The following is a 14,714-nucleotide window of genomic DNA, read 5'->3' as shown; positions in this document are numbered from 1 at the left end:
CAGGGGATTGACCTCAAGCCGAGTTTCAACTCCAGACCAAGGTTTGGCACCCAGAGCTCTGTGCCTTGCTCGAGGAGCGGCCTTGAAAAAACATTAACAGTTGGCACATCCCACAGAGGTCGAGACTGGTCAGCAGTAGAAGGGTTCTTCGATGCCACAAACACTGCAAATCTGACAGCCAGGGGCTGAAGCTGAGAAGTCAAAATTACCAGTCTTTTGAAACAACCTACGAATAGAGTGCTTCTTCGGCACTGATTACACCAACACCTTCCTCCACAGAAAGTTGACAACTTAACACTAGGCAGCAATATGTATATATATGTGTGTGTGTGTGTGTGTGTGTGTGTGGTGGGGGTGTGTGTGTGTATATATATATATATATATGTATATATAGGTATATAAATATAACACTTAGTGGCGGTCCCCAATAGGAGGTAGTTATAGATAGGACCTAGTTTCTATAGAAAAATAGTTTTTTGTTTTGCTAATAACTTTGGCACCGTTTGATGAATCTTCATGAAATTGTTTAGGAAAATGCGACACTCACTTCAGCTTCCTTCTGGCAAATTTCAGGGTGATCCGTTAAGCGGGGGCCGAGAAATAGGGGGGTCTCAAAACACATTGTCTCCATTCATTTTCACATAGGGATTTTGAACAGCGATAGCGCAGAAACCAATGGACAGAATTACACCAAATTTAGCAGAAAGGTAGCTCTTGGTCCAGAAAGTGGCCTTTTTGTTATTTCGTGTAAATCCGTTAGTAGTTTTAGAGAAATTTAAGAAAATCCAAGTATGTTTATATAGGCGTGCAAAGGATTCACAACCCCTCCTGATCTCTGGCTGAGATCTGATTGGCTGCTAACACTTCTACAAGGAGGATTGGAACTCTGCTTCAGTTGAGTCCCTGAAATTAAAAAAAAAATTAAAAATAAGAAAAGGGCAGGGTACAGACACCCTGACCCCGTAGCTCTGGTGGCGGGGTCCCAGAGGGACCACACCAGGGCAAAAAAGCATTTTTTTAAATACATTTTGGCAGGCGCTGCCATGTATCTGCCGAAAATTTAAAAATAAAACAAGCAGAGGCTCCCACACTTGTTTTTTAATTAGCTCCCAGGTGGGCCATGTCCTGGGCATTGTTATTTTAATGCAGGGGGGCCCCCTGGCCACCCGCTGCCTCGGACACCATTACCTTCCCGGGGTGTTGAACAAATATGATGCAGGGTGGCTATACCCCCACCCACTGCCCTGGGGACTGCAACCTCCCTGGGACTTAAAGCAAATATGATGCGGGGGCACAGCCACCCCACTACCCCAGGAACCACCACCTCCCTGAGGCATTTAACAAAAATGTGGAGTGGGGTGTTGGGGTGGGGTAGGCCCACAGCCCAGGGACCAACACCTTCTTGGGTTTATACTACAACACTAAAGGGGGTCTGTTTTGGACCCCCAAGCCCTGGGGTCTACCACCTCCCTGGTGCTATTTTAGTTGGAGGGAGTCCGCAAAGCCCCTCTTGAGGAGCCACTGATGGCCCTGGGGACCGCCACCGCCCAGGGCCAGCTCCTGCTTTGTCCCAGAGTGCCTACCCCTGGGACATACCTGTTTGCTGTGGCTTGGTGGCAGCTTTAACAGCTGCTGTCAAGCCACAGCAAACACTCTGCTCGCTGCAAGAGAGAGCTGTCAAACAGCAATGTTTAAGGAATTGAGAGCTTACGCCATTCTAAAAAGAAAGGAACAGAAATTCCCTTGCTTCCCACACCTCCACATTTCTCACCAGGTATCTACCCAAACATGTAGGGTATCAGGAAGATTAATAGCACAGTTAGAAAATAGACCAACAAGATGAAATGTCCCTTCAGCCCTAGTCAGTGAGAACTTCACCTCAGAGGGCACATCAGCATATCTCTAGGTCATTACCAGAGCAGTTGAACATTAGAGGGTGTCCTTGCATGTGGAAGAGGAACATTTTCTAGCTGAAACACTCTTAAAAACTGAATGTGCAACACAGTTTCTCCCCATGATAAACATTGTCCTAAAATGCTAAAAATAAAATTTTAAGGATCAGGTGGAATATTTAAACCTGCTGTTCAAGGCCCTATTTTCCTCAGCAGACATGTGCCACATGCTTCATTGGCAGTGCACTCTGCATGAAAAAGAGCACTGATGCTGGGTATTGGGGAGACACCTCCTCCTGATAAGAAGAGTAAAAAGATAGACACTTCAGACAAACGAGTTGCGTTTGGAGCTGCCACGCAGTGGTATATCATCAACGCTTTAATGACAGAACAGTGCACATAAAAATAACGTGGACAGATCAACTTACCTTCAAGACAGACAATTCCAGCCCGTTTGTAATATACCTGTTATCAAAACCTTCACAGTAGGGCTTAAAATGGTCTTTCGACCTAGAGTATCACCTGTTACTTATTGGAATCTTTACACAAGGTCAGTGGCCCTTCTTTTGAGCCAATACACTCAATGCCCGCTACAATTTCTTTCTTGGAAAGTGCCCTTTCCTGTAGCAATGAATTGCCTTTGCAGGGTCAGTGAACTGCAGGCATTAACAGTTGAGGAACCTTTTCTTCAGGTATACAAGAATAGGGATGTTCTGAGAACACACATTTCCCCCCTAAAGGTAGTCTCACCTTTAACTGCCAAACTGCTGATCTCCCTTCTTTTGCCCCTTGTCAAGTAGCAAAAATAGTTCTGCATGCAACTGATGTCAAAAGAGCCATAATGTATTAAATTGATTGCACAAAAATTATGAGAAAAAAAGCAACTTTGTTGCTTTTGAACAACCTCTCTTGTGTAACCCAATGTCAGTCAGGTATTGTTACGTGTCTTGTTGAGTGCATGCAGATATGTTATGCAAAAGCAAAACATACTTTGCTCTCTGTTCGCAGTGCACGTTCCACTCATAAAAGGAGGCCACCATATCCTCCTTCCTAGCTAATATCCCATTCATGGATATTTGCAAAGCTGCTACCTGGTTTACCGATCACACATTCTCAAAACATTACCATGTTGACATAGGTGCACACCAGGAAGCGCAAATAGGACGCACTGCATTAAAAACCTTTTTTACGTGACTTATGTTAGGTAGGCATGTGATCTACGTGCAGCAAATTCAAAATGTTGTTTCTCTATGACCCCTGCCCAGACAACATAGCGTTGATGCAATTAAGGAGGAAAATATGGGGTTTCGATTCGATTTGGAAAAGTAGTTTTTCAGGCACCCGTATTTTGGGTGTGATGTGAGATTGATACTCTTATCACGTTGCAGCCTATTCCGCAAACTGAGTGTAATGTGCTGACCCTAAGATTCAGTAAGTAAACAGACTTTGCAGACAGGAGTCTGGCAACTTATTCAGAAATATGTGATTTCACCAGTACTTACAAAAGAAAGGGAAATGGATATCTTTTTCTTTTTATGACCCCAAAGTCCTGTCTTTCCATCCCCTCGTAGACCGAGTGGGTGAATCGATTTGTTCAGACAATCCATTCCAGTTTCCAACAAATATCCTTGACAATTTCTCCGGCTGAGTTCTGGCCAACAAATGTCCTAATGGACGCCAGCTTCCTCATCCCAATTCACCAGGTCAAAAGGTGATTACTGTGTTTTGAAGGGCCTTGTAGAAAGGTTTCATTTTATGGTCCTCTCATGTGGCCTGAAGTCCACCCAACCAATCAGTGGACATTCTGCTTTCAAGAGGAATTTTTGTCAACCCGCATCTGGTCAACTAGCTTGTATACGCCTACACGCCTGGTCTTGTGACCAGGCACAAGGAGGCTTTAAAGAGGTTTAACACAGGAAAATGCAGATGTCTGCCTACCCGGCCTTGGAGTTGGCAATACGGGTTTCAGATGAGACTTTTAAGATGCTCAGTTCCTTTCCAACAGCGGCAATTCTTTCAGGTACACATAAATATAGATGTGCTTGTAGTACTCGGAGCAAGGTTACATATCAAGTGCTAGCTAATGCAGGTCATACATGCATGTTGTCTGAGTCTAAATTACAGCTGTCAACATACCCTGATCTAGGAGCTCCAGAAGTGGTTGGTGAGTGCCAAACTGAACAGGGTAACACATTTTATTTCTCATATTCTGTGGGCGATTACAACTGATGTCAGAAAGAAAGATTTGGATGACCCTGGGACTCTCGTGTGTAAAAAGAATGTTCTCCAAAGGATGCAGGCAGGTTCTCTCGTTCGTGTTTAATTATTGGGGAAGATGTGTTATAATCTCTTTGTAGTTTTAATATTGTATATGATCCCTCTCTGGCATGTCATGCTCAACCCTTCCTTCCCTTGTGCTCCCAACCCTCTGCTAATGGTTCATTCCACTGGAATTTTATATGGGTGCCTATACCTGTGACGGTTCGTGTAAGGCACTTAGGAGACAAATAAAGGTTACTTCTACCATTGCCAAGATTTCAATGTTTTCTTTGTAAATGCCCACTTTCTCAAATTGTGTGCACTTTTTGTCTACAAAATCTACTCTCTGAATAGAGTGGCTGTGTTAATAAAATAGGCAATCTTGCAGCAATATCTTCTGTAAATCACAGGAGAGGATACAGTCTATGGCCTTGGAGAGTACTGCACCGAGTTTGTTGCTCTGGACGGAGTAGCACTACTATTCATTTGGGCAAAAACTACATCTCATGGGTGGAGAATATGGATGCATTGAGCAGAGTATCCTTTCTTACCTTGGCTGATCCCAGTTCCTAAACCTACTTGCCCAGATCTACAAACAGTTCACTTTCCTTGTATTGGACTTATTTGCTTTGAGGGCTATTAACCCCTTCACTGCCAGGCCTTTTCCCCCTCCTGTGCCAAGCCTTTTTTTTGGCTATTTGGGGCAGTTCTCACTTAGACCCTCATAACTTGTTGTCCACATAAGCTACGCACGCCAAATTTGCGTCCTTTTTTCCCCCAACATCCTAGGGAGTCTAGAGGTACCCAGAGTTTGCGGGTTTCCCTGGAGGAGACCAAGAAATTAGCCAAAATACAGCTAAAATGTAGTTCTTTGCAAAAAGATGGGAAAAAACTGCTGCAGAAGAAAGCATGTTTTTCTCCCCCCTGAAAATGGCATCAACGAAAGGTTTGCTGTGCTACAATCACCATCTTCCCAGCTTTCAGGAAAAGGCAGACTTGAATCAGAAAACCACATTTTTCAACACAATTGGCATTTTACTAGGACATACCCCATTTTTACTATTTTTTGTGCTTTTAGCCTCCTTCCAGTTAGTGACAGTAATGGGTGTGAAACCAATGCTGGATTCTGTACAGCTAAACATTTCTATAAAGTAGACAGAATTCTGAATTCGGCAAGGGGTCATTTGTGTAGATCCTACAAGGTTTTCTTACATAAAATAACAGCTGAAATAAACAAATATTGAAATTGAGGTGAAAAAAAAACAGCCAATCCTCTCCACGTTTTACTCTGTAACTTTTCCCTGCAATGTCAGATTTTCAAAAGCAATATACCGTTACGTCTGCTGGACTCTTCTAGTTGCGGGTATATATAGAGTTTGTAGGTTAATCAAGAACCCTTAGTACCCAGAGCCAATAAAGGAGCTGCACCACGCACACACCATCATCTAGTACAATATCAACACAACACAATCCTTGCATGCTGAAAACACACATTAACATACATCCATGACACATCTACACACTCACACAAGCACACCTACACACATCACAACAGTGTCCGCCACACAACAACACTCACCTGAAGGTGTCACAAGGCAACACAACATACACAACAACATCGATCTTACATGCAAGTGACACACATGCAAACACAACCACACTACCCACTCCAGCTCCCTCCTCCTCAACCAGTCAATCCCTCAAACACACATAGACGTACTGACTCAGATACACAACAGATAGCACAAACCTACCTGTACAGATCCCCTTGCAAAGCACACACATGGACACCATTGTCCAGTGTGAGTGTACAGTCATTGTGGTGCCAGCTTTAATTTTGCAATTAATGATGAGACCACAATGACAATTGTGTATGTGTGTGTGATATGCGTGTTGTGCTAGTGTCCCCCCTGCCATGTGTGACACAGTTGTCTCCCCAACATATGCATGTCACAGTGATTTAAAAAGAAAATACTGACATGTATATGCCTGCAGTGGTCCCAACCTCACGTGCAGTGCCCACCCAACGTACCCTGGTAATGTGGCGCCCCCTACCTTCTAGTCCAGCGACCGGGGTCATGTTTTCTACATGGCTGTTGGAAACAGCGACAGCAGGTGGTGAGCAGTCAAAGACAGAGTGGAAAGGGGAGGAAAAGGGTGAGTTTTACCCTCCCCCCCATCCACTAACTTAGAAATGGAGGTCAGACCGCCACTTTTTTCTTGATGGTAAGGCACATCCAAATCTGCACAGTGGGAAGGGTGGCTGGGGTCCTGCCAACATCTACTTTTCTCTCTCCCGCCGTTGACTCGGATGTTGTTTCTTGGTGGAGAGGGTGGTTCGAATACGGGCCTTTGTCTATGGGCCCGCCAACATCGAAATACAAAGGGCTGGCCGTCATGGTGGTGGACGGGTTTTCAGTTGAAAAGTCGACAGTGGGACTGATACCACCAACGTCTAAATCAGGCTCTATGTCAGCTAGCTCACAAGGTCTCAAGAAGAAAGTTCATTTCAGTGTTTCTCTACAAATCGTTGCTGGGAATGATGTCTTCCGCAATCAACTTAGTACCTCTAGCACGCTTGAAAATGAGACCTTTACAGGAGGAGCTACAACAACAGTGGATTCTGATAGAAGGGTCGATTGATAACCTTATCAATATCACACCAAGGATGGTCCAAGCACTAATGTGGGGTTCCCAGATCTCTCATCTCTTGAAGGGTCTCACGTTTTTGCCTCCAATACCCAACTTTGTCATAACAAGGGACGCCTCCCTTCAAGGCTGGGACAAACATTTACAGGACCTGCAAATTCAAGAGAGAAGGTCTAACATCCAAAGTCCATGCATATGAATCGCCTGGAACTCAAGGCTATCTTTCTCACCCTTCAAGCTTTCTTACCTCGCATAGCAGGTTCTTCAGTGTAGGTGCGTACAGCCAATGCGACCAGCATGCACTTCGTCAACAAGCAAGGAGGTACAAGGTCGCTGGTCTTCTTTCAGGAAGCCCAGGAGCTATGGCACCGGCTAGCAACACACAGCATCACTCTGAAGGCTGAGCACAAATCAGGAGCAAACAGCATGTTGGTGGACACACTCAGCAGATCCACAGCTGCCACGAGTGGGGATTGAACCAGATGGAACTCAACAATATATTTTTGTTTTGTGGCGAACCAGCATTGGATCTCTTTGCAACAGATGAGAGCAACAAATGCTGATTCTTCGCCAGTCGGCACCCACTCCCAGGGTTGTGGGGAATGCATTTTTTATAAAAAGGTCCGGCATCTATGTATACGCTTACCCCCCCCCACACACACACACACACCCTCATCACCCCCAAAGATGAAAGTGGAGAGGTGTCACCTGATCACTCTCAGGTGGCCTAGGCAATACTGAGTCACAGAGCAGCTCCTCCTTTCGGAGTCTACACCCATTTGCCTTCAGACCATGCAAACACTGCTAACGATGAACCAGAACCAAGTTCTACATCCGGATCCAGGCTCTCTCCAATTATATGCACTGAATTCCATGAGTTGCAAGATACGATTATTACCCAAGATTGCAGCTAACCTCGCAAGAGCGGATTTCAGTAACAAGTAGTACTGATTGAAATGGAAGAGATTCTGCTTATGGTGTCAACAATTCAACCTGCATGCATTAGAGGCATCCCAGAAGAAAATCCTCATTCTGGTTTGGTGAATGCATGCATCTATAAAGGTACATCTTGCTGCAATATCTAGATATAGACACTCCTCACAATCTCTCTCTTTGTTTTCCACAAAGATAATCAAGCAATTTATGAAGGGTTTGTTCAGGGTTTTCCTTCTGGTACAAGCTTCTCCACTGGAATGGCATCTAAATGTGGTTCTCTCTCAACCTATCCAACCTCCATTTGAACCCATTCACAAAACGGACCTGACATTTCTCATGTGGAAAGTAGCTATTCTGTTGGCGCTCACATCCGCTAGAGAGTGAGTAAGATATAAGCATTCACAACCCAAGAGCCTTTTCTCCATTTCACAGATGATAATGTCATCCTGAGAACTAATCCAATATTCATTCCCAAGGCGCCATCGCAGTTTTATCTTAATGAACCCAATTTTATTACTTATATTTTTCCCAAATCTAACATCTCCAGCAAAGAGATCTCTGCATACACTAGATATTAAAAAATGTCTTAAATTCTAGTTGCATCGTATCACATGGTTTTGTAAATTGGTTGCCTACGGACAGACTAGACAAGGCACTCCAGTTACAAAGGCAACCATTGCAAGCAGGATTCTCTGCAACAATACAGTTATGCCACCCTAAAGCTGGCAAACCGGTCTCCACTAAAGCGCAGGCATGCTCCATAAGAAAAGTTTCCACGTCAGGTGCCCTGTTTGCAGGTGTTCCACTGGAAAAGATTTGTCGTGCTGCAAAGTGGAAGAGCATCCACACCTTTGTGCAGCACTATTGCCTGGATTCGGCACAATGCAGTAATGCAGCGATTGGGCAGACAGTGTTACAACATCTACTTCAGTAAGGTTAGCCTCTATTACTTTGAATGCTACTTATGCTTGATATGCAATATTATACTATTCATATTATATTTCCGCATTCAAGTATCTATATTTTTTGACAACTCACCATCCACAAGGGTAATACTGTCACAGGATGTTTAATTACAATAACTGCTTACTGTTCGGATTCAAGCTTGTGAATCTATGAAAGATACAATACTGGAGAGAAAAAGAGTTACTTACCTGAAACTGCAGTTCTCCAGGATTGGTATCTTTCATAGATTCACCTGCAAAGAAGCTCCCCTTACGTCGTCTCATTATTTATCTCACATGTGCAAGAAAAAGTGAGAGACTGGAACTTCTGTGGTGCTGTCTCGTGGTTGGCTGACTTTGGGTCATTTCTAATGATGTGAATAAGGTGTGAAAGTGAATGAACTTTAACATTGTCTTATTTGTAAACTTTCTTTATTCTGCTAGTTAATGATACTGTGGAACCTCCACTTCGACGGGGAATGATTCAAGTATGTGAATCTATGAAAGATACCAATACTGGAGAACAGCAGTTACAGGTAAGTAACTTGTTTTCATTCTAAAGAGCAAAAACATTCAAACAGACTTTTTTACTACCTAGTTACTAGGTTTTGGAAGTCTGTCTCATCATATTAGAATGAACCAGAATCTCCTACTCTCGGAAAAGAAACCAAAAGCACAGTTCTTCAAAATGTATTTCACTAACATTCTCATTTTCTCTTTTCCATCGCTCTCATCAATGTAAGTTTTTAGGCATCCTTCTACTAGTTGTATGTAAAGTGCTCACTACCTTGGTGGCTAGATCAACGCTATGTAAATACTGTTACTAATAAATAATAATCAGACCTTCGGCATCTGCCATATATTTTGACAATGTACCAATCATGCCTAAACCTTTTATTATTAGTTTGTCACCATAATCATCTCAGGCCTACTGAATCCTACAAAAGCTTTCCCACAAGGCACCCCTGTGGCACACAGACATTAAAAAAAAAATCACAAAATTGCAGTTGTCAAACAATATTTACCTCTTCCTAATAAAATTACTAAGGTTAATCAAAGTGCAATTCCTCTACAAACCGAATTTGTGTGACGAGGAAACCAACACTAAAATCGTCGCCTACTGCAGAATCCCTCTTACACAGTTCCTGTCAGTAGGCTCTAACACAGTGTAATAATCCACCTTTAAAGGCCTTTTGGTTTCAACATTACTTTCACAATAAGTCAGGCCTGCTATGTTCGTTGTATATTTTTATAATAAAAAATAACCTATAGCATCGGGCATATTGTCTTCTTGAGGACCATGCAGGCCTCTAGCCATTATCATTGGCTTGTTAAAATAACCAACTCAGGCCTACTGTATTCCTCATAAACGTTATCCAAAGACAACTATTGATATACAGTCATACAATTACAAAAATGTACAAAATTACAGTTGGCAAAACAATATACAACTCTTCTCAAAGTGCAAAACTTCTACCTCAAGGGTTTATCACGGAGGTAAACAACACTAAAAACCCTTCCATACTATGGTGATCTGTGAGATTCCAAGTACTAAAATACCTGTCTACAAGCTTCAGCACAGTGTCATGGTGAGCCATCATTAAAGGTCTATTGACTTTAACTTATGCTTTTCACGATACACAAGTCAGGCCCACTCCCTTGGTTGTAACGTATCATAATAAACAAACCTAGATTGTAGCCAGGATCATTGCATGACACCATGACAATCTCAGTCCTGCTGTATGAAAGGAGTCAAAGCCGCTCTCCGATTAGTGCCGCTTAAACTCTTTCTGCTGACCACATAAAGGCTGGCGACAGAGCCCTGTTTGGAGGCAGCAGTTGAGATAAGGACCTCAACAGAGCATCGAAATGAGGAAATCTTCATTCACAAACTGATCTAACTGTAAAAGAAAAAGGCGCGTGAGTCTGGTAATCCTCATTAAGTGGGGCTAGTTGAATAGTATATGTTCAGTACTTTGCAAAGTGAACCTTACTGGCAGTCTGAAGACCAAAGGTTTATATACATACTGACTGCAGTTACCAGGGTGAAAAGATTGGCCTTCACATTTGGACTGGCAGGCCACTGTGGCCTTTTTATTTAACACTGCAAAGTAGCAAAATCTAACAAGGCCTGACTATCGGAATAACAGAAGGATGGTTATAACAGACTTGTCCAACAGAGTAAGGTCTCGGAATTAACCCCTCTCTTATCAATGTCAGAAGAAATCGAGAACAGCGTAAAAGCCACAAGAGCTTTTTCACTCACTCCGACCCCGACACCTAATGACTTTTGGCTGGTGGCTAAATCTATAGTAATTTTCAATATTGTCTACCACACCACAAATTTTGATAAAATAAGTGTTTATGACTATTTGACAGTATCACTCATCCACTAGCTGTACGTGCATGTGCATACTGAAGGAGGGAAGCGACTGCCAGAATCCAGAGAAACTCCCCCACCCTGCACACTAACACGGCCCATAATTGAGCATACCTCGGTGACCTGCTGGCAAATCACACTGAGGTGCCTTCACCGTATGTGTAGTGAATGCATAATTATGAACATTATTTGCAGTGTGATGGCAGACTTTCAAAGTCCCGTTTACAGACGGATTGGATTTCTGATCTTTACTAGTTTAACTCCTCCTGCTAGTGGGCAGACTGCTGGATTTCGATCACATAATTTGATTTGTTTTGGCAAACTGGCTGTATATTAACCCTTTCTCTAAGGCAAACTATGGATTGTTCCCATTGACACTTTGACAGACTATTCCCGCCGATCAAGGTCAATTTGAGTTTCATGCCCTGGTGTTAAAGTGTTATGCTTACTCTGGGTGCTTCTCCAGCCACGAAGAGCTTGATTGATAGGGCTCTACACTGTATTTGTTTTCAAGTCAGACCTAGGAATGTATGGCATATTGTGAAACACATATTACATTTTAGCTAGGATATTATCATTTTGATTAATGGGATCCTAGTTACTAAGGACAAGAGAAATTCAACCCACCTGCCATTCTGGAAGATAACGAACCAAATAGAGTGATATTGTGGTCAATGTTAATGACATACTTCGCTAAACATAAATATCCACGCGTTTGACGGTGTTGGGAGCCCCCTGTAAGGGGAGGTCATCACGATTTCAGACTCACTCACTGACAAATCTCCTATGTACTGCAGCTCTTCCACAGCACAGAAACCTCACCAAATGGATGCACACTGTCTAGTGCAGTCTGGAGGTTGATTGATTTGCAAATCACTTACACACAAGAACACATGGTCATCATTTACTGAGATGTAGATTCCATCTTGGGATACATTGACCCAGCATCTCTGTCCGGTGTGGTAAAGCTAAAGTCTTGGTGGTCACTGCAGACAGCAGAGGGGACAAGGGTTATCACTACATAGTGGTGATTGTAAACCTAACACCATATATAGCTGGTACCATTTACGCGGGCTGTGGCCCTCCGTTCTGTGCATAACTGAGTTATTAGACTTAACAGTAATTTGCCAAAATTCAAATGACAACGGTTGCGGGAGGGTCATACTTGAGGTCCAGTTAGTCAGCGTTATGGCTCCTGGGCATCTGAAAACTAGCGTTCAACCTGAAAAGGTTGCATCCATTTGAGCTGAATAAACTGGGCCTGGATTGCGTGTACAAATATAATTATGATATTGGAGATGTTGGAGACACTCACCTGTCATTTTTGAGGTTTTTAATAGGTATGGGAAGGACCATTATAAATGTTCTTTCACATTTGAGGAGAGGATTTTTAACTTTAAGGTCTGAAAGTGTAGTAAAGTTGCAGTACTTTTAAGGAAAATGTTAAGGCAAATGTTTTTAAAATTCAAATCTAGAGTGTTTGAGCACGGCCTAAGTTTAATTCAGCAAATGGTAAGTGGTACATCCAGTTAAGCCACCCCGACTACCCCTCACTATAATGAACACTTGTTTAGCACATGCTTGTATATAGGTCGTTTCTGACAAAACATCCAGAGTTAAAGGCAAATTTGCTCATTCTCAGGTACGTCTGTTGCCATGTTTTCTTAAGTCTCCACTCACCTGGAGCAACTATTTCTAGAAGATTATACCAGGTTTGTATCCCTGTGGCCATAGTATTTATTTGGCAAGTATTTTATTTCCCTTTTAGGTCTTTCTTCAAGCGAGTTGTTCTCCAGTCTAATTGCCCCTTAGTTTCTTTTCATAATTATGACTATTGCTGAGGAGACAGAATGCAGATTTACATAATCTAGCAAACAATCTGATGGTTATCTGCTATTACTCCAAAGAAGCGTGTTGTAATGACTTACAACAATCAGTAATAGGGTATTTCACAGATGCATCTTTCTGCTAAGGGATTGGGGGAGCATGCCATTCAAAAATATGTAAAACTGTTACTTTGTAAGAAAGTGTTTTATCTATTTACTTTTTCTTTATCTTCATGCAGGGGAAAGAGAGGAGCTCAATCTTACTGCAAACCGATTAATGGGTCGCACGCTCACTGTTCAGGTGTGTGTGGAGACTATCCGCAGCCCCCAGCAGCAGGAGTCCCTCCAGAGCGCCACACACATAATTGATGAGATTGCCAAAAAGCTTGTGGATGATCTAGAGAGTGGAAGGAAAGGACTCATTTCTCTGTATGGCGCATGTTCCTCTGAAGTGCAAGCTGTGGCCATTGACCAGAAATTTCAGTCGATCATAATCGGATGCGCACTTGAGGACCAGAAGAAGATCAAACGAAGACTTGAGACTCTCATTAGGAATATTGACAATTCAGCCAAATCCATTACCCTGCTGGACCATCAGAACCAGAAGATGTCCGCTCAGCTGCCTTCCAACAAACAAATGTGAATTAAACAAATGTACTACTAGAAATTGATGCACATTTCTCTCATTCTGTATTGGATGCGTTAACACATGTAGGTTTGTGTGTGTATTTACACATACATATAAATATATATTGTATACAAAATGTTGATATGTTTAATACTATTGTCCATTGTAAGAAAAAGTTATGCTTGAATTGGACATCGATTGCCTACGATTTGGCTTTGTTCAGCCTATATTGTTTAGGGTTCCTTAACATTTTTTCAAAACCATTTTATTCAAAGTGCATACTCCAAGTGTGTGTGTACCTTTAATTCTCTAAGTAGACCCTGAATAAAATAATTACCTTCTCGCAAGAAATCTACATCATGTTCATGACCTACTCCAGTTTTTGGTATCTTTCAAGCTAGTTTGTACTGATGCCCGTTTTCATAATGAAAGACGCCCAGCAATGCTGTTTAGTGTTGCATTCTCTTGAAGTGGTAGGTGCCAGAAAAACACATAAGTCGGAGGTCTGTATTTTAAGCTTCTTGTTTTGTATACAAAGTATTTTTCTAGGGGTTTATCACAGCTTCAAATGCCGAGGCACCGGGAGACTGTCAGAATTATACAACTTTGTTGCATGAAGAAATGGGGAACTATTACCAAAATCATTGATGTAATGTCTAGACCGCAGCTCCTCACAAATAAGAGGTTTCTTTTGCTAGCCCTGAAGCAGTGCCCTCCCCTCCCAGACCCCCTAGAAAATGTAGCCCAAATGTAGCCCAAAATTGGGATCATACATCTAAAAGGCAAACTGCTTTTAGTTTTTGAGTTTAAAAATGTCCTAATTATTGTGCCTCAAATTAGGAAGGAGCATTTTCCCCAAAGTGGCCTTTTTAACATATTCTGTAATGCATGGTTATCATTTCTGATATGAAAGATGGATTTTCCCTAATATGAACTCAAAACAAAATAGGTAAGATTTCCTTAATAGTAGTTGTATCACCGGTTTCCGGGTTCCTTCACTCGGTATCATGTTATTGTAGAGATGGCCCCTGATGTGTTGCAATAGGTTAGTCTTGCACCTGTGGTTGCTGGACATCTCTGGGGGGCTTCCCATCATATATGACATTATTCAGAGCTAATATTTGGAATCTTCGAATCTACAATGTATGTGTACTCTAGAAAACGGTTGAACTTACATTACGTTCAAAGTCCTATCTATTT

General features: G+C 42.4%; 1 protein-coding gene across 1 annotated transcript in view; it reads left to right on the top strand.

Annotated features, from left to right (window-relative positions):
* Positions 1 to 13,869, top strand: part of BAG2 (BAG cochaperone 2) — a 92,332-nt gene extending 78,463 nt beyond the window's left edge. Inside the window, exon 3 of the mRNA XM_069235764.1 lies at positions 13,126 to 13,869. Coding sequence (XP_069091865.1) covers positions 13,126 to 13,529 — 404 coding nt within the window. The 3' untranslated portion in view covers positions 13,530 to 13,869. The remainder of the gene's footprint in view (positions 1 to 13,125) is intronic.
* Positions 13,870 to 14,714: the final 845 nt, after the last annotated feature.

Source organism: Pleurodeles waltl, chromosome 5 (assembly GCF_031143425.1).
Source record: "Pleurodeles waltl isolate 20211129_DDA chromosome 5, aPleWal1.hap1.20221129, whole genome shotgun sequence".
Classification (NCBI taxonomy): Eukaryota; Metazoa; Chordata; class Amphibia; order Caudata; family Salamandridae; genus Pleurodeles; species Pleurodeles waltl.
This window is presented reverse-complemented; position numbering and strand designations above follow the sequence as displayed.